The sequence below is a fragment of the Mucor mucedo genome (genome assembly GCF_025094135.1).
Source record: "Mucor mucedo strain NRRL 3635 chromosome Unknown EV154scaffold_41, whole genome shotgun sequence".
In the NCBI taxonomy this organism is placed as follows: Eukaryota; Fungi; Mucoromycota; class Mucoromycetes; order Mucorales; family Mucoraceae; genus Mucor; species Mucor mucedo.
The window spans coordinates 116,461-134,625 of record NW_026252325.1 but is presented as its reverse complement, the minus strand read 5'-3'; the positions used below and the strand labels follow the sequence as shown (position 1 = coordinate 134,625).

Below are 18,165 nucleotides of genomic sequence, written 5' to 3'. Positions count from 1 at the left end.
TGCTTCGTGATTTATACACACTATATATCCAGTCTACGATCTACTCGATACTTGATAGCAACCCAGCACTGAAACATAGACCATTACATTAATGTCTAGTTCTAATCTACGCTCCCATTTGATCCTCCCAGGTAACAATATATTTTAATCCTTTCATATAAAAAGGAACCCCTTTTCCATTTAATAAAAAGATATCTGTAGTTTTAGTCTCAAATAATTTAACTGTTTATTTCTTATAATCTTTCACTTAAGGGTAATGAGTATTATTTCTGGATGAATCATGCTTAGCAAAAAAGTTCTCTAATGGATCTGGTTAGATTATATGGTAATTTTTAAATAATATGGGTCTCATTATTTTATTTCAGCAAATGGATAAAGCATTAAAAAAAATATAATGCGATAGGTATGATTGAACTAAGGCTCAAAATGGAGAGAGCACTCGCGATGATAACTTTTAGTTCCTTTAGTAACATCGAGTAAATCAACGACGACAATCTCCATGACATCTGTGGTTTTTAGAGCATCCGCAGCGGTGCACTTAAATTTCCACGGATAAAATGGGTCATTTTCAGGTTGGACTACAAGTGTAGTCCCTTTTTTTAGTGAATCCACAGCGGTCAAAAATAAACTACAATGTCCTCAGCTTTAAAGATTTTTTTTTTACTCTTTAACAAGTGCTCCAGGACGTTCTCATGATGACCATCATCATGACTTTCCTTATCACCATTGCATTTGGGATGGGTTTACGGTTAGAAATAGCAGTTTGGGTGTTCATTTGGTTTGAAAACTTTAGAAAAAGAAACGAAAAGAAAAGAACGAAAAAGAAGTTTTAATGAAATTTTCACACTACTTCTAGTGATTTTCCGACATTTAATCTGGAAAGGTTTTTAGCATTCAGATAGAAAAAAGAGAGATCATTGAAAGATTGTTTCAGCAACTTCTGGCAGATAAAGTAATTCCGTCTTCCTGGAATTTCAAATCGGTTGGAAAACGTTTTGAACGCCAACTCGCAAAGTATCGCGATACAGAAAGAGATATGAACTCTATCGGTTTTGGCTTGACTGCAGATGACATTAAACGTGGACTGACCTTTATCGAGATCAAGTTTGAACATTTGTGTATTGGATTTTCTCGTTTGGCTGCTCTGCATGGTGTTAGACCAAACATAACTCCTTATTCGTGGTGCAAATACGGTGGTAATTCTTGGTGGTGAGTCAATTACCTTCGAATGTTATTAAGAATGTAACTTCCATTTCGGAAAACGAGCTCTTTAACACATACTTTGATCCTATTCTCTCTTCAATAATTTCTGTAACTGAAATTGCAACTTTTCTAAGCTTGAAAACATAAAGACATTAGTCTTTGTTTGTTAATTTGTTTGGAGCTTCTGTAGCCCTGATTCGGCAGCGGAAGTCGTAAAAAGCGGTTACCACCCAGCCCTGAAGACCCTTATGAGCAGATCGATGGAACCTATTCGACGACGGACACAAAATGAGCAAATCGATTAAGAAGCGATATCATATACAAGCCTCACTTGGCAACGCGAAGCTCCTCCTCCCGTACTTGTAGAGGTACAGCTGACGGTGAACGAGTCATTCATGCAACGTCTGTTTAGCTACACTCAAAACGCTATGAATACATACAAGACGTATCCCATGGCGCTTATCGTTATATACAAGGAGCTAGGTGACCCATATCCGGTACTCGTCAGGGTATTACCGTTTATACATTAATGACGAGGTCTTTGAATAAATTTATTCAAGACTAGAAGCTTCAGCAGCTAGTCGACCTTTCCGGGAACGATTTGAAATCTGATCTTGGTTTGACATACAAGGGTAGCTAGTGTTGAACCAATAGGAGTGTATTTGGTTTAACAATGAAAAAATCCTCAAGAAGACTAAAGATGCCTTATTTAATGTCCAAAGCTAAGCAATACATTCAACGGGCATTAAATTTTAATACATCGGTCTAAATGACAAGTATTGTCGTGATTCGGATTCGGACTCATCGTTGGAGCCTTTATTTAAGCTGAAAGGAAAGAAAAGGAATACCAGTGCAGAGCGAAAGCAAGATGACCTTGAGTTTGTGACGGACTTCAAGAAAAGCTTGATAGGAAGGATGAACTGGAGAAAATGCCTTTCTGCCGGCCATGAAAAAAAAAACCTGTGCCAAGGATACTCCACCGCTGAATCGTTGAGGCAATCATATTATAATGCCACAAAAAAACAATTTTCTCATGCTTGATTTATACCATTTTTAAAAAATAAATTATCATTCCTATTTCTGTAAACACAATTGTTACACATAACGGTACCAAGGATGGTACAGAATATTACATTTGTTGAAATTTTGGCTCACTTCATCAATGAAAGGCAGTATAAAATTATCATGGGCTGCTTGAGGTCACTACTCATGGCGATTTTGAGAAAGATAAATAATGACCAATTTTTTTTTTTTTTTTTTTTGGTGTCATTGACCATTGTGATGTCGGATATTTGTAAGATTATGACTTCATTTAAATGTACGATATTCCTTTATTCACCAAATATTAATTGCTCTGTAGACACTTGGATGATCTCGTGCTGTTCGTCGTGAGTGTTACATACTATTAAGTAGAGACATGATGAGTGGGCATCTAAGAGCTATGATAAGTGAGACTGTGATCAAAAAAGCTAAGCAGAGACCTGCCAGTTCGGCTAAATCCCGTACCAGGTTTTTTGTACTCGAGTATAATCCAGTCTTTTGGCAATTAGACTATGTCTTTGCTCCAGGCTATTGATTTCTAGGCGCAAAGCTGTTTTATTGTGACAAAGCTGACTCTATCGAATGCTACGAGTTCATACTTTTAAAAGATTCGCATGATTGGCTGAACTGGTATTCTTACCTTTGTAAATACTAGTAAGTGCGTCATAAAGTCGTCCGAGATGACGGAATGGTTCCCATCGATGCATTGAAGAATAGCTTTAATGCTATCCCTTATTTATGACCTGTTCCAAAAAAATTATCGTGCTGTTCTACCCTATTTTTGCAGCAGCGGTCTAATAGCAGCTGCTGAAGTTCTATACAACTTTGCCAGATATTCTAAACAACGAATCACTATATAAAGCTCCGTTCCAAGTGTACGTCAAAAAAAAAGAAAAAAAAAAAAAGAAAAGCTTGCTAGGTCAAGGTGATAAGTTGGTTCTATATATACTGGTGTGAAAGTGACAAGATTTATGGCTCTTACTGTATTTGTGTAAAAATGTCGATAAGGTTATACAAGATCGTTGTGAGATGTGAAGGATGGAAATAAATTATTTTCTATCCAGTTACGGGATAACCCCTGGGGCAAATATAATAAGCAGCGAACTCCGATTTGTGGGGGTCATTGAATGATTGGTTTAAGGCACATTCTTCCGACATGCCCACTTTTATTGAGGGAAAGGAAAAAGATATGAAAAAATAGATAAGATAACCAAAAGTAAATAAATAAACAGATTAAACGAAAATAAAAAAAATTCATGCTAAAAATTAAGATGTAATAATTACTCACACACACACACACACACGAAAATCAGGGATTATAAAATGTTTCCTTTTTAGGAAAGTGAATGAGGTGAGTCACGATGTCTAGGTTGGGCTCAACCGACGCCATTTTTAGTACGACCATTCAAAGCCAATATTTTTTTGGCATGTAAAAAAAAAAAAAAGGACCTTGTGTAGATCAAAGTGCTCCAGAAGAGAGCTTTCTCATTAAACTCTTCCTTTTTTTTTATATATATGGTGAGGACTGGGTGTGTATTTGAGAAGACGGTTAGGAAAAGACTAGCACCCATCTTTGTTTTTATTTGTGCCCTGTTTAAAAGTCAGCAATCAAATAAATTATAAAGTAAAAACATTTTTTTTTCCTCTTTTTTTCTTCTTTTTCCAAATTATATAATTTCTTATTAATAATGTGTGGTATTTTCGCCGTATATAACTACCAAGGTGATATCGAAGCCTACCGTCAACGTGCCTTGTATCTCTCCAAGAAGTAAGCAATCAATCAATATTAGTTACAAACTATCATACTAACTTTATTTCAATCAATCTAGGATCAGACATCGTGGTCCCGATTGGTCTGGTTGTTATACCACCAAGAACCACATCTTGTGTCATGAGCGTCTTGCTATTGTCGGTGTTGGTAAGTGATAATTAATGATATGTGTATTATAACAAATATTAACGAAGCTCTGTAGGTTCCGGTGCTCAACCCATTGTCAGTGATGATGAAGACCTTATCCTCAGTGTCAACGGTGAAATTTATAACCACAAGCAATTAAGAAACGACTTGAAGGGTGATTATCACTTCAAGACCGAATCTGATTGTGAAGTCATCATGCACTTGGTAAGTTATTTAGAAGGAAAAGGTATGAGTATGGAGTGTGCTAACTTTAGATTTAGTACAAGGAACATGGTACCGATCTCGTTAACCATTTGGACGGGTTCTTCTCATTTGTTCTTTTGGACAAGAAGAGAAACAGACTTATTGCTGCTCGTGATGCTATTGGTATCTCCACCCTTTACTACGGTTGGAACTCCAAGATGCCCGAAGCCATCTATTTCGCCTCTGAATTAAAGTCTCTTAACGAAGACTGTGACAAGATCTTGGCCTTCCCTCCCGGTCATTTCTATGACTCTGAGACCAAGGAAACTGCTCGTTGGTTCAACCCTACCTGGTGGGATGAGAGCAAGATCCCTACTAACCCCATTGATTACACTCAATTGAGAGAGTCTCTCGAAAAGGCTGTCCGTAAGAGATTAATGGCTGAGGTTCCCTATGGTGTCTTATTATCCGGTGGTCTTGACTCTTCCTTGATCGCTGCTATCGCTGCTCGTGAAACTGAAAAGATTGCTTCTGGTCTTAAGGGTTCCGAAAGTGGTGATGATAACTTTGATGAGAGTGGCCCTGCTTTGTGGCCCAAGCTCCATTCTTTCTCTGTCGGTCTTCCCGGTTCTCCCGATTTGATTGCTGCTCGTGAGGTTGCCAAGCACTTGAACACTGTTCATCACGAATATACCTTTACCATCCAAGAAGCTCTTGATGCTGTCAGCGATGTCATCTATCATCTCGAAACCTATGATGTTACTACCATTCGTGCTTCTACTCCCATGTACCTCTTGACCAGAAAGATCAAGGCTATGGGTGTCAAGATGGTCTTGTCTGGTGAAGGTGCTGATGAGGTCTTTGGTGGTTATCTCTACTTCCACAACGCTCCTAACAAGGAAGCTTTCCATACCGAAACCGTCAGCCGTGTCAAGAACTTGCATACATCCGATTGTCTTCGTGCCAACAAGTCTACCATGGCCTGGGGTGTTGAGGCTCGTGTTCCTTTCCTTGATAAGTCCTTCTTGGAGATTGCTATGAACATTGATCCTACCGAAAAGATGCCCGATAGATCCATTGGTAAGATGGAAAAGTATATTGTGCGTAAGGCTTTCGATACCTCAGATGATCCTTCCGCCAAACCTTATTTACCCAAGGAAATCCTCTGGCGTCAAAAGGAACAATTCTCTGACGGTGTTGGTTACAGCTGGATTGATACCCTCAAGCAAGTCAGTGAAAACAAGATCTCTGATGACGACTTTGCTCAAGCTTCTTCCAAGTGGGCCAAGGATGCTCCTACCACCAAGGAAGCTTATATGTACCGTGTCATGTTTGATCAATGGTATCCTCAAGAAGCATGTGCTGCTTCCGTTGTCAGATGGATTCCCAGAGGTGATTGGGGTTGTCCCGAAGATCCTTCTGGTCGTGCACAAAACGTCCATGAAGCTGCTTATGAACCCAAGAAATAGATTTTTACATAACTTACATAAAAAAAACCCATTGTATCATAGATTTTTTTTTTTATAACTAATAAATATTATTTATTTATGAAAAAATGCTGGAATGAAAATGTGTGTATTTTTTTTAAGGTAAGAATGAAGGTGTAGCAGGTCTAGTAGGTGCTGTGCAGAATGATATAGGTGGTAAACGGTTTAGATAAGGGGGCGGTGAATGAGCCAATGAAAGTAAAGACCTTGCCACCTGATGTTCCTGAGGAATAATGCTGTCTGTGATTGTTGCGCATGCCTTGCATGCATGAGGAGGACTTGGATTTGCTATTGCTTGATCGACATTTTGTAGCATAGCAACCGTGTTAGATAGCAACGCCGATAATCTAGATACTTCTCGTTGTAGATCATTTCGGCGCTCCTTTTGAGCCTCTGCTATTGTATTAGAGCATACATGATCTATTGTAATTGGTGCAGCTCGATAAGCCGGTGGTGATAATGGAGGGAAAATGGGAGGCAAAAGTAAGTGAGGAGCCGAAGGTGATTTTCGCCTGCGTTCATAGTCTTCTTCTTCTTCCTCAGGGCTTTGACAGCCCGACCTTTCTGCATTGCTATCGGCAACAGCAGCAGCAGCGGCCATGGCTTTTTCGTTTGCAGAACAACGTTTTCTTCGTTTGATGACGGTTCTCATCATGGTGGCGGGTCTATGAACCAAGTGTAGTTTATAGTACAAGCCACAGGCGTTACAAATAGTTCGACCGCTGGCGTCTCGTCTCCAGAGGGGAGTTGTTGTGGTTTCGCAGTTGGCACACATGACTTCGCATTTCTTGCCTTCTTCATCACTCCAGGGCGACATGACTCTTTCCACTTTCTCCACCATGAGTCGAAAGATGGGAAAGAAAGAGAGGGTTGGAAATTTTTTAATTTTTTTCATTGGATAAAACAATTTCTCACGAGTAATTTTTTAAGGTTTTTTTTTTTTTTTGGTTGGCCTGTGTAAAGTTACCCTTTTTAATAAACAGCAGTTTTTATCTTTATTTTTATTACCTAATTATCTATCTATTTTTATCTTATGTGTATACGTCATGCATATGTCTATGAATGGCGAAAACTGTGCGATCTATGTACTCATGGGAGGCCATATTGACTACACAGAGAGTAGATCTTTAAAAGAACAAAAAAAATTAATCTGGCGGATCTTTAAACTGATAAGATTCTTCCCGGCAAACCACGGCCCAGTAAAAGATCGCTAATCAGCATCATCCTTGTTATTATAAAAAGCGTATAGATACAGTTTTCACACTTTAAGAAAATTAGTTTTCGGACAATATGATAATTTACTGTGATGTTTACTTGTAGAATCTGTAAACCTTGCCCTCACTTGAGTGAGACGAGGTAACCACATTGGAGGTGGCGTTTAGTCTTTTGAAGACAGTTGGTCGGCCTTGGCCATCCCAAAGGGATCGAGAATTAACAAGCATATTTTTTGCGGCCATCACATCACGATTCCAAAAAATATTGCATCGTTTACAAGTCAATATTTGATAAGTGTGTAAGGATTTTCCGTAAGCTCCGCACCTCATGTTTTTTAAGTCAGTATGAAAACATGAATTGCATGTCTATAAAACTATTACTTCAGTCACATGTATTGATATACATTAATATACTAACCTTTGATGTTTAAAACTCGTTGACATCTACAAGAAGTAATTCTCCAAGCTTCTTTCTTATTTTCAATTGGCGGTAAAGTTTGTCCGTTACACCGAAGCGCAAACCCTTAAACCTTGTCTGGCTTCTGATCTTAAGCCCATCGCCAAAGATGATCAAAGTCATTTTATAACGATCCCCCTCTTCAAATTTTCCTTTATGTTCTCTTCATGCAAGTTTCATTGTTAAAATACGATGTTTTATCAGGTTTTACTGACACCTTTACCTTTTGATGATTTTTGGTTTGGATCTTGAAGAGTCACCTATTTTAGATTTCCTTCGCTTCTTACTCTTCTTCTTATTTTTGCTATTTTTCTTGTTGTACTTTGTAGATCCGTTTAAAAGGATATTGACGACATCCTCTGGACTCTTTTTTGATGCGATTTAATTGCACCATCTACTATTGGTAGTATTAAACCCGTAGAAATCAAAAAGTGTATTAATATGTTGGAGAATATACGTAATATGTAGGATATAATTACCATGAGACGTGGTTTTAGGTGAGGGGATATGGGTCTCGGTTTGATTAATACCCAACCTTTCTTTGAGTTCCTGTTTATGCTGTTGCGTAACACCGCCCATACGGTAGTATTATTTTGAGGAAAGACGTCTTAAATCATTGTCTCCATGGTAGGATACGAACACATCTTTACTTCAGGGACCAACTGTACATGGCCTAAAATGCGTATTTACCTCTTCAGTGTTAAAGTCATCGAGTTCTAGGGCAATGCTTCTAATAAGCGAAGATGACTAAGTACAGCGACAGAATAGCACGTGGCAAGTATAGCCATCGGTGTACATCCTATTCAAAAAAGTTTGCCATTAATTGCAGGCATCTCCTTCAGATCTTTAAGGCTAATAATAGACAAAATGTTTATTATAATTATTATATAGAGAAGGTTCTCAATGATCTTTCTTTTGTATGTACCTTCTAATTTTCAACTTGGCAAAATTAAAACAATCATAAAAATACCTTTGTGTGAAGCTAAAAAAAGTCTCATCCTTTTCTTTCTTTAAATATGATCCAGGGAATATACTAGTGACATTTTGACTATCTATTTTGATAAAGCGCCACTGCAAACCTGTATCGGGAAACAGGCTAAATATTTTAGGCGGCACAAAACGCTTTGCATTATCATCTTTCTCTTTTTTTCCACCAGGTTGAATTATATCTTGAGATTTCTCTGGCTCTAAGTTACGCTTCTGTGAAATAGGGGTTTCCGCAACTATAGATTCATACTTGGATAGAATGTGTCTTAATGCCGGTAAAATACCAAAAGGGGCAGTGAGAATAATGGCAAGCGGTTCCTGAGCTCCACAATTAAAGGGTTTATATATGCTTTTAAACCATTTTTTGTCTCTTGGATTGAGGGTGTGAGGATGTCATCACCTAGGACGGCAACAGGATTGGATAATAGTACTTGATCTAAAACATGTTCATATACAAGTTTTTTTATGACAGATGTTTTAACGTCCTAAGCTAAGTTTGTTTTAACAGCTTGTAAATTAGTGCTTTCTGCTAGTAACTTGCAGGATGCTCTTTACGAATAATAAAAATGAAGTAGTTGCAGATAATGTTCTGAAAATTCTCCGTGTAATAGTTATTATAACACGTTGCAGTTGCAAGCACTTGACCTTAATTTTTCATTTCATTTTTTTCTATGTATAAGCTTACACCCTCTAGATTGTTAAGCTCCGTCCATACGTCTTCCAAGTGGTGAATATCGGCATATTTTAACTGAAAGTCTTTGATCGATAGTTGTTTACAAACTTACCTACACAATGAATACCCGTATGTTTTTTGAAAAAATTCATTGGGTTAATTATGAGGGTATTGTAAAATGTAGTCATTGACAAAGATTTGAGCATTAAACAGAACAAGGCGTAAGAAACTACATAGATATTTGATCATGTTTCAGCCTTCTGTAGTCGGTTTCTATCATACATATTATTCAAAAAGCCCTCTAATGGAAGATATAGTATACCTTTGATATTTAGCACCAATGTCCTTTTCATTCAATTCTTGCAACGTATAGTTATGGTTGGGACACAATTTACTTTTCGCAGAAGAGTGACCACTTGTATTACAAGACTTGCAAAGCAGGATGGATGAGCTTGAAGACATTATAGTTCTGTTTATTTTAACCACACTCTTTTCTTTTTTCGCTTCAAATATTTCCTTTCTCTTTAGGCCTGATTTATTTTATGAGTTATTGTGTTTGGATATATGCTTGTGAACATATACAGTGCATTTAAACCTTTACTTCTACCAGCAGGTTGATTAATTGTGCTGGTACTTGTTTCGTCTTGCATCTTATAGCAAATTAAGATTTTATTTTGGCATTTATAAACTCTTCCGTGTCTGGGTAAATACGAGGTCTCGTATTTTTTTTGTGAAAGAAGCACTGTTTGATTTATTGTCAATTAAATCAAGTTACATTATTATGCTCCAAGTCTACGTCATTTTTAGTGATTGAAATTCCGTTTCTCTTCTTTTTCCACTGTTATGAAATATCAAGATCGATTGAGGACTTCTATAAAAAGAGCGAAATTACACTCATAAAGATACACATTTAAATGATTAACTGTCAATGCGGAATATGAAAACTGTAAAATTTATAGGATACATCCTTCAATAGCCTTTGTCTGGAAACCTTTTTTTATTCTTTCTGTATATATGTAAATACACATAATTTTTTTTTTTTACTGCTGTATGAAATATATTTCAAGTTCATTTGAAATCAAGTTCTCCTTGTCTGAATTTAAAGTACTAATGCTGTACGCAGGAAACGCATTTTCGGATTTTGTGTTCACCCAAACAAAAACAAGCCTCCTTAATAAATGGGGGAGGAGGGGTTCGATTTTTGTTTATCTTTTTTTCTCTTGTTTACATATCTTTTTCACACACACAAAATGAATGAAGAATACTTCCAGGAATTAAATAGGCTGAAGGGTCTATGTCATTTACCCTCCGTCCAAAAAGCCCTGGATGCCTTGATCAATGAAGGTCGCCAAGTGCGTGAACCAATTAAACGAACAAAGGTTGCTTATTTTACATTGGTCGGATGCATATTTACTTCTTTTTCTAACATGTGTGCTTTATTAGGCACTACTTCAAACAAGATACATCACCACTGGTTACGCTTGGTGTCAAAGTGCGGCCTCTGTAACGTAATAAACGAAAACAGAAACGAAAACAGAAACGAAAAAAAAAAATGCATATTGATCCCGATTCCGTTTAGATTATACGTCAATTTTGACAATGCAGATGAAATACCAAAGACAAAGTACAGTCTAGATGTGTTGGACAGAAGCATCGAGCTAAACATTGTAGGTATCTCTTTTCGTTATTAAATAATTACTTTTGCTGATATGATACAAGTTTGATTACAAGGGAGTAAACCATAACTTCAAGATCAATCAATTATGTGATTTTGTAAAGCCAGAAAACTCCACCATCAAGGTAAGAGGAGACTATGCACTCTGATTTATCTCACTAAAGTCAATTTTTTGCTTATAGTTCAAACAAGACAAGATTGTCATTATTCTGAAGAAACGAAACGCTGGTTCTGACTGGCCAGACTTGCGAATGAAATCCACACATAAAACCTTCCATGAATTGGAACGTCATGAAAAGAGCTATACACCTAAACTAAATACCAATTACACTACACCCTTTACAAACGGAATACACTGTCATCATGATGAACTAAATAAAAAAAATTCAACAGGGGGTTTCATTTCCTAAAGATAGGCCCTGATCGTAACCTTAATCACGCAAAAACTGATCGTCCTACCAATCCCCATAGCCGCTTTTTCTGTGTCACACACACGCGCAGAAAATAACAGTTGACCAAAAAAAGACATTGTCCGTCATTTTTTGTGGGATTGTTTTTCCTTTTGACATTCTACAGTGCTCACGATGCCGATTTCCGTGATTTTTTATTGTTTTTATGCGATTGTAAACATCCATATGCGTAAATTTAATTGGCCAATTTGCGTCAACTCGGACGCCAAATTGCTCTTTCCTAACTTTTTATTTTGCATCGTCCTCAACTCACTTTATTTTGCTTTGTTATTCATGTGGGAAACTCTTTTAAATACTCAAACAGAATGGCGTGCAAAATTATGCAGACGATTTCTAAGAATCACACCGCATGCCTCACCAATTCTAGTTTCAAAGTCCTCTGTATTCCCATACTTGCTCTGTCTTACTTTTTCTGTTACACTTGCCCGGAACTGTCGAAGAGTATTAAGTTCAGGATACTACGGATGAAAGTGAACATACTTGTACTCTTATTATTCACAATCAGTCAGCTAATCTTAAGAGTATTTTCCCTTGGACAGTGGAATATATCATAATCATGTAAACCCCTATAAACTTGGAATACTTGTCCATTTTATTCATAGCTTATTTTATGAAACTGGTATAATAATCTGCATTAAGGATTATTTTGAATTCCTGAACGGTCAAGTTGGCATCTGGGGAAAATTTGCTATATGCAGCATTATTGACTTGGCTTCTTTTTTAAACGTCCCCCTCGGCATACTCGCTAATATAAGTTGACTGGAACGTTTGAAGTCATTCCGAATTTCAAGATTGGCTAATAGTCCGGAAAGGGAATTGCCAGCCATTACCATGGTAAGAAAGGTAGTATTATCACCAACATTGATTGATACCTCGGTTTTCTTTTGGTCATTATAACTCCCCTTGTCACAAACATAAATAAATCGCGTTTAATTCTTATTTTAGCATTTTTTCTTCTGAAAAACCAAAAGTCATTATTAACGGGCCTTTTACGATACTTTACATTTTCTTGAACAAGCATGTAAGAAAAAAGAAAAATGGTATGTAAGTGGGAGAGGTTCAAAAAAATAAGAGCTAATTTAAATGTCAGGATCATTGAAAATCTTGGGCTTTTACTTAAAATAGAAGTGCCCTGTAAATAACCACTTAAGGATATTGTTGATAGACTCAGATAATAATTGCGTCAAGCTTACATACCACATGTAATGCTTAAGTTACAAGTTATCTATCAGTGATTTAGTAGTAAGTTTTACCAATGATAAAGCACAAAATTTAAAGGGGAGAAAATGGCGTATTATGTAGCTTCCAAATTTGTTCTGTCTACTTCTGAGTAGAGTATAATTCTAGGTATAGAAATTGAACCTCTAGCTGTTTCCGACAGCTTTAGTTACTATTGGTTATCGATGTATTAATGTAGTCTGTTACTAACAATGGGATTCTTTAACAGATCAGAATCCGGTTGACGTTATTCCATTGCCAGTGTCAAAACAAGTTGACCATTGTTATTGACATTCACGTGTTCCACAACACTAACTGGTGTAGTGTTTTATTGGCTAAGACTGTCAAACACCTAAAAAAATTGCAATGCCATTCGACTGGTGAGTAATCAGCCAACTGTTTTAGAAAAATAGTTCATCTTTGTATTATCATCTTCTAGGTCAATGATAGTGTCCAATATTCTACGAGATATGGACTTTACCTTGCGTGTGACATGATCTAGTTTTTTTTTTGGTTATGTAGGCAAATCCTAAAAGGTTTCTTCGTGATACAGGTGTGTCAAGGATTATTTGGGCTATCATACTCCTAGCGAATAACATTTGGTTTTACGGGAATTATTTAGGCAAGTTTTAAGTGATATTCGTCCGGGGCGCTCGTGAGCAACATACGTACCATTAGTATAGTGGCAATAGTTGAATAACATACCAAATGGCCGTGCATCCTTAATATGGGTATTTCCGCCAAGAAAAAGTATGCACCCGTGTGGCATATGGTGTATCAGCTTTAGCTGACTGGTAGGTATCTATAACCTCATTCCCCTTGTCTAAAGTAGGCTTCGATTTCATTTTACTAAACCCTTCAATGCTACAAAAAATTTATACCTTTTCCAACATGCTTTTACATATTTAACATTTCCGTAAACCAGTTATCAACCTGTCTTAAACAAAGATATACACTGTGTTACTTTATAAACTTAATTACGATCCAAATACCTGACGATATATGCACGGTCCCATGTTCTCTCTCTATACATCTAAAAATAAAAACTATTAGATGTAATTGGGATGAAACGAGATCTTCCGTCGATCCTTCTAAACACTTAACCCACACGCCTGATAAGAACGAACGAGAAATATGACAATTTTTTTAAAACCCAGCGAACCATATTTAAAAAGATCTTACTCTTGTTTCTAGACTTGCTTTTTATCTCTCTCTCTCTCTTCCTTTTTTCCTATATGATGAATAGACGATTTTATATATTAACCTCAATTACAGCTTTATGCTGCTTACTTCTATTCACAATATACCCCACATTTAAAATAACAAAATCAATGGCGCCAAACCGCCCTCAAGTATCGTTCCAAAACAAGGCGTTTGCCACAGTACTTTCCGATCCAAGAGAGGTATTATAAATTCGAAAATTAAATCAATATAAAAATGTTGCTCACAGCCATTTTCAGTTGGAAGCTGCTTTAGTGTCTATTTATTCTTTAAATTATGCAAGCAAAACCGATATCATTGTGTTACTTGCGTCTGTACAGTTTGGTTCTAGCCATATAGATCAATTAGAGAAAGTGGGAGCCAAAGTGATCAAAGTAATAACATACACGACTTATATAAAACATCTGACTGACAAACATACGGATAGACAAACGATACGGCAGATAAGGCGGCGACTAACCTATGGGCCTTGTTTGATTACCAAAACATTATTTATTTCACTCCTGACGTTGTGTTTGAAAAAGTATGTCATAATGCGATAATGATTCATTTTTTAAAACTAAGATTTTTATTTTTTTAAAAATAGAAAGTCGATGAATTGTTAGCTTTGCCTGTGGGCGCTGCTGATAAGGATGTATCCATTCTTGTATTAGAGCCTAGTCCACGAACCTTTACAATGTTGTCGCGCAATCCCAGTTCATCATTTGTTGCCATGTTACGACAAGCGTCTCTCATTGACGACAAACAATCATTGACAACTCTCGACGAGGTATAAAAATAAAACTGTAGTATTAGGTAAACATTATTCTGATGGGGCCAGTTATTTTTAGATTGCTCTTGTTTATAGGGGACCAATGAAACCATGGAACTTTCATGCGTACAATGACTCTGATTGGAAGAAACATTACGACCCTGTTGCATTTTATAAGTGGCGTCGAATTCAGCAGAACGTGCAACACCTATTGAGACGTACGTAAATACAAGTATATAAATATTTGTGTAATCTAATCATAAAAATAAAACAGTAGATGACGACTGGAATAATAAGGCTAGACAACGCACTATCTGTGACAACTATTTGGATACAACCACAAACATCACTCATTTCCCTGTCCAAGATCAATTCTCGGTCATGATCAGTACTTATAACCCTGAACGTATCCAGCATTTATCTTTGATTATTAGACACCTGTTAAAATCTGAAAAGATACACACTGTCTTTGTTACTTGGCACAATCCTCATTTAGACGTTCCCCGTTCCTTGTTTCAAAAGATCAGAAAGGCTGATTACAGTCGAGTCAAGGTCCTGAAGCAGTCGTTTGATTCTTTAAATAATCGTTTCAATCCAAGCAGTGAATTGCAGACTGATTCTGTTTATATTATGGATGATGACATTTATGTTGATATCAATGATTTAGAATTCACATTTACTGTAAGAAAAAAAAAATGAATGATGGAACTGTCAGGTACTAACTAAATGTACACATTGTAGGCTTGGCAATCTTACAAAGATAGCGTGGTGGGGCATTTTCCTCGTATGCACACTTATGATCCCGAAACAGAATTGGCAACGTACAAAGTAGTTGGAAATGCGCCTTATTCAATTATCTTGACCAAGAGTATGTTTATCCGGTCAGACTACTTATTTAGTTACACATGGTAAAAAAAAAAAGGACAACTCAAAAGTAGGCCAATATTAAATGTTTTCATCTATTCATATAGCCTTTTAGAACCCCAATTGCATGCTTCTGTAGACAGTCAATTAAACTGTGAAGATCTAGGATTTGCAATGATGGCCTCTGGACTAAGCGGAGCCCCACCTACAGTTGTGCGCACCGCGAAAAGCATGGAGGATTTCGGTCTTCGAAAGGGAATTAGCACGAATGCAGCCCATATGCCCGCTCGCTCACAATGTATTTCAGACTTCATCAGCGATTACTGGCACAAGGTGGACCCTTTGAAATCTTCCTATATATCCATTGCTCCCTTTACCAGACCCAGGATTCGAACAGGGAATTGGAGCCGTATTGAAAAAACCATCATGTCACAAAAAAAGAGATAACGTCATTGGATTTTAACCTAAAAAACCATGCGCTGTTTTAAAAATTCATGTTTCTTTTCGCTTCTTTTTTTTTTTGTGAAGGGGGGTAGACTATAATTTAAAAATACCCTTTTATTATTTTCTTATTCTCTTCTTTCTTTTTTTTTTCTCTTTTGAATAATAATAAAAAATGGCACCTGCTAGCAGTAAAGTAGTTGAAGTGAACACAACCGATAAGCTCAAGAAGTTCTTTGAGGACAAAGACTGGAAGTTTTATTGCGCTGTTGCAGCCGGTTTGACCCTTGCAGGTGCAAGTGCCTATTATATCGCTGGTGGTAACAGTAAAAAGGGAAAGAAGAAGCCCGAAGGCACCAAGAAAGAAGTTGGTAATGCTCACCCCAAACAACCACTACATACATATCTCTCGTGATTGTCGACTAACTCTTTAATATCATACGTAGTTCCTAAAAAGCCTGTTGAGACCACAACCGAGACCCCTGTTGAACCTACAGAAACAACCACTGTTGTGCCTGACTATGCTACTTTGACAGAAGTTGAAATTGCTGCCTTGACTGACGAGGTAAATACATTACACAATTGCGTTTTTTTAAAGATATAGTAGACTCACACTAGCTCTCTTAAAGCAACGTGCCGATGCCGCTCAATCCCTCAAAGGAAAGGGTAATGCCAAGTTCAGTGCCAAAAGTTATGAAGAGGCTGCCGAATTATACACTTTAGCACTTCAATACAAGGCCGATCCCATCTTTTATTCCAACCGTGCTGCATGTTTTGCCAATTTGGGTCACAACGATCGTGTCATTGAGGATTGTAATGAAGCTCTCAAGTTGGATCCCGTGTATGTGAAGGCATTGAACAGACGTGCTCATGCTTTGGAAAAGAAGGGTGATTTAGAAAACTCCCTTTATGGTAAATATTTCTTTTTGTTTTATTTTTCCTTTCTATATTGACAATTGAGATGATAGATTTCACTTGTGTGTGTATTCTTGATGCTTTCAAGAATGATGCCGCCAGTAAGGCTATGGAACGTGTTTTAAAGCTTGTTTCCGAGAACAGAGCAAAGGAAATTATGAAGGTTAGTTTTTAATAAAGGGCGCAAGGGAAAATCAACTAAAATGGCAAACTTTGGTTTAAATAGACAAAGAAGCCTCGTTTGCCTTCTCCTACTTTTGTCAATGCTTACCTTGACTCATTCAGACCTGGTAAAGTATGCGCAAGAAAAAAAAAGGGAAGGTTTAAATTAACACTATTAAAAAAAAAACAGTTGTTCAAGATTTGTCTGGTATCCCCGATGAGGAAACCGGTGATGCCTATTATGCCAAGGCATATCGCTTCATTGCCGAAAAGAAGTATAGTGAGGCATTGGAGGCTTGTGAAAAGGCTGTTGAATTGGGCTGCTCTCGTGCTTACCAAGCTTATGCCTTAAACTTGATGGGTACTTTTGCTTTCTTGAAGGGTAACACTGCCGAAGCTTTAGATTATTTCAACAAGGCCATTGAAGCTGATCCTAAGTATGTTCAAAGTTATATCAAGCGTTCTAGTATTTATATGGAAAGAGGTATTGTAAAATCATGTGTGTGTGTGTGTGTGTGTGTGTGTTTATGGTGACTAAGTAAGTGTAATTAGGCGATGTTGAGACTACTTATAAGCAATTTGAAGATGCCGTTGCCATCAACCCCAGCGATCCCGACATTTACTATCACCGTGGCCAAGTCAACTACATCAGTGGAAACTATGATGCAGCAGCCAAGGATTATACCGAGAGTATTAAGTTGGACGACTCATTTGTATATGCCCATATTCAATTAGGTGTTGTTCAATACAAGTTGGGATCTATCTCTTCCTCCATGTCTACTTTCAACAACACATTAAAGAAATTCGCCAACAGCACTGATGTGCATAATTATTACGGTGAGCTTTTGGTGGATCAACAAAAATTGCCCGAGGCCATCGAGATGTTTGGTAAGGCCATGCAATTGGATCCCAAGAATCCTTTGCCTTATATCAACAAGGCCATGTTGATGTACCAAGTTTTGGGTAACACAGAAGAAGCTACACAATTATGTGAAAGTGCTTTAGAGGTCGATCCTGCTTGTGATGCCGCTGTTGCTTCGCTCGCTCAAATTTTGCTTGAACAAGGTAAACCCGAGGAGGCACTTAAATACTATGAAATGGCCATCAATTTAGCAAGAACCGAAGCTGAGCTTGAGCATGCTATTTCTTATGTCGAGGCAACAAAGACCCAAACTCGTTTTGCCAAGGATTTCCCTGATGCTGCTGCCAAGTTGAAGGCCTTGAGAGGTTAGAAAATAGGAAATTTCACTGTACATTAATAAAAGAAAAAGAAGCACAAACATAT

At 37.3% G+C, this 18,165-nt stretch overlaps 7 protein-coding genes across 7 annotated transcripts; 5 read left to right on the top strand and 2 right to left on the bottom strand.

Annotated features, from left to right (window-relative positions):
* Nucleotides 1-403: 403 nt before the first annotated feature.
* On the top strand, nucleotides 404-1,213 carry EV154DRAFT_587953 (uncharacterized protein; the record flags this gene model as incomplete). The annotated part of the gene is made up of 2 exons (XM_051606820.1): nucleotides 404-826; nucleotides 892-1,213. The coding sequence occupies exons 1-2, from the start codon at nucleotides 693-695 to the stop codon at nucleotides 1,211-1,213; spliced, it is 456 nt and encodes a 151-aa protein (XP_051458043.1). The 5' UTR covers nucleotides 404-692.
* A 2,693-nt stretch (nucleotides 1,214-3,906) lies between these two features.
* EV154DRAFT_442752 (asparagine synthase) lies at nucleotides 3,907-5,902 on the top strand. The gene is made up of 4 exons (XM_051597001.1): nucleotides 3,907-4,012; nucleotides 4,074-4,162; nucleotides 4,218-4,366; nucleotides 4,423-5,902. Exons 1-4 carry the CDS (start codon nucleotides 3,933-3,935, stop codon nucleotides 5,812-5,814), a joined length of 1,710 nt encoding a protein of 569 aa, XP_051458042.1. The 5' UTR covers nucleotides 3,907-3,932; the 3' UTR covers nucleotides 5,815-5,902.
* Nucleotides 5,903-6,750, bottom strand: EV154DRAFT_507358 (uncharacterized protein). Its single transcript, XM_051601412.1, has one exon. The coding sequence runs from the start codon at nucleotides 6,725-6,727 to the stop codon at nucleotides 5,930-5,932; it is 798 nt and encodes a 265-aa protein (XP_051458041.1). The 5' UTR covers nucleotides 6,728-6,750; the 3' UTR covers nucleotides 5,903-5,929.
* A 723-nt stretch (nucleotides 6,751-7,473) lies between these two features.
* EV154DRAFT_481056 (uncharacterized protein) lies at nucleotides 7,474-9,625 on the bottom strand (the record flags this gene model as incomplete). Its single annotated transcript, XM_051598368.1, has 8 exons — nucleotides 7,474-7,666; nucleotides 7,727-7,869; nucleotides 8,194-8,233; nucleotides 8,429-8,813; nucleotides 8,849-8,975; nucleotides 9,176-9,246; nucleotides 9,276-9,392; nucleotides 9,559-9,625. 8 exons carry the CDS (start codon nucleotides 9,623-9,625, stop codon nucleotides 7,474-7,476), a joined length of 1,143 nt encoding a protein of 380 aa, XP_051458040.1.
* A 771-nt stretch (nucleotides 9,626-10,396) lies between these two features.
* EV154DRAFT_551373 (uncharacterized protein) lies at nucleotides 10,397-11,254 on the top strand. The gene is made up of 5 exons (XM_051604975.1): nucleotides 10,397-10,542; nucleotides 10,607-10,671; nucleotides 10,743-10,830; nucleotides 10,883-10,963; nucleotides 11,021-11,254. Exons 1-5 carry the CDS (start codon nucleotides 10,414-10,416, stop codon nucleotides 11,246-11,248), a joined length of 591 nt encoding a protein of 196 aa, XP_051458039.1. The 5' UTR covers nucleotides 10,397-10,413; the 3' UTR covers nucleotides 11,249-11,254.
* Nucleotides 11,255-14,601: 3,347 nt separating this feature from the next.
* Nucleotides 14,602-15,809, top strand: EV154DRAFT_537884 (glycosyl transferase family 64 domain-containing protein; the record flags this gene model as incomplete). Its single annotated transcript, XM_051604238.1, has 4 exons — nucleotides 14,602-14,720; nucleotides 14,801-15,179; nucleotides 15,240-15,406; nucleotides 15,470-15,809. The coding sequence occupies 4 exons, from the start codon at nucleotides 14,602-14,604 to the stop codon at nucleotides 15,807-15,809; spliced, it is 1,005 nt and encodes a 334-aa protein (XP_051458038.1).
* Nucleotides 15,810-15,978: 169 nt separating this feature from the next.
* EV154DRAFT_537883 (uncharacterized protein) lies at nucleotides 15,979-18,112 on the top strand (the record flags this gene model as incomplete). Its single annotated transcript, XM_051604237.1, has 7 exons — nucleotides 15,979-16,174; nucleotides 16,250-16,368; nucleotides 16,433-16,715; nucleotides 16,772-16,881; nucleotides 16,945-17,008; nucleotides 17,071-17,364; nucleotides 17,433-18,112. The coding sequence occupies 7 exons, from the start codon at nucleotides 15,979-15,981 to the stop codon at nucleotides 18,110-18,112; spliced, it is 1,746 nt and encodes a 581-aa protein (XP_051458037.1).
* Between the last annotated feature and the right edge of the window lie 53 nt (nucleotides 18,113-18,165).

Excerpts from the sequence above, each read along its gene's own strand:
- EV154DRAFT_442752 (XM_051597001.1), top strand. The coding sequence starts at position 3,933 with ATGTGTGGTATTTTCGCCGTATATAACTACCAAGGTGATATCGAAGCC. Across the intron at positions 4,013-4,073 it reads GCCTTGTATCTCTCCAAGAA|GATCAGACATCGTGGTCCCG; the intron begins GTAAGCAATCAA and ends CAATCAATCTAG. Across the intron at positions 4,163-4,217 it reads TCTTGCTATTGTCGGTGTTG|GTTCCGGTGCTCAACCCATT; the intron begins GTAAGTGATAAT and ends GAAGCTCTGTAG.
- EV154DRAFT_507358 (XM_051601412.1), bottom strand. The coding sequence starts at position 6,727 with ATGAAAAAAATTAAAAAATTTCCAACCCTCTCTTTCTTTCCCATCTTT.
- EV154DRAFT_551373 (XM_051604975.1), top strand. The coding sequence starts at position 10,414 with ATGAATGAAGAATACTTCCAGGAATTAAATAGGCTGAAGGGTCTATGT. Across the intron at positions 10,831-10,882 it reads GAAGCATCGAGCTAAACATT|TTTGATTACAAGGGAGTAAA; the intron begins GTAGGTATCTCT and ends ATATGATACAAG. Across the intron at positions 10,964-11,020 it reads CAGAAAACTCCACCATCAAG|TTCAAACAAGACAAGATTGT; the intron begins GTAAGAGGAGAC and ends TTTTGCTTATAG.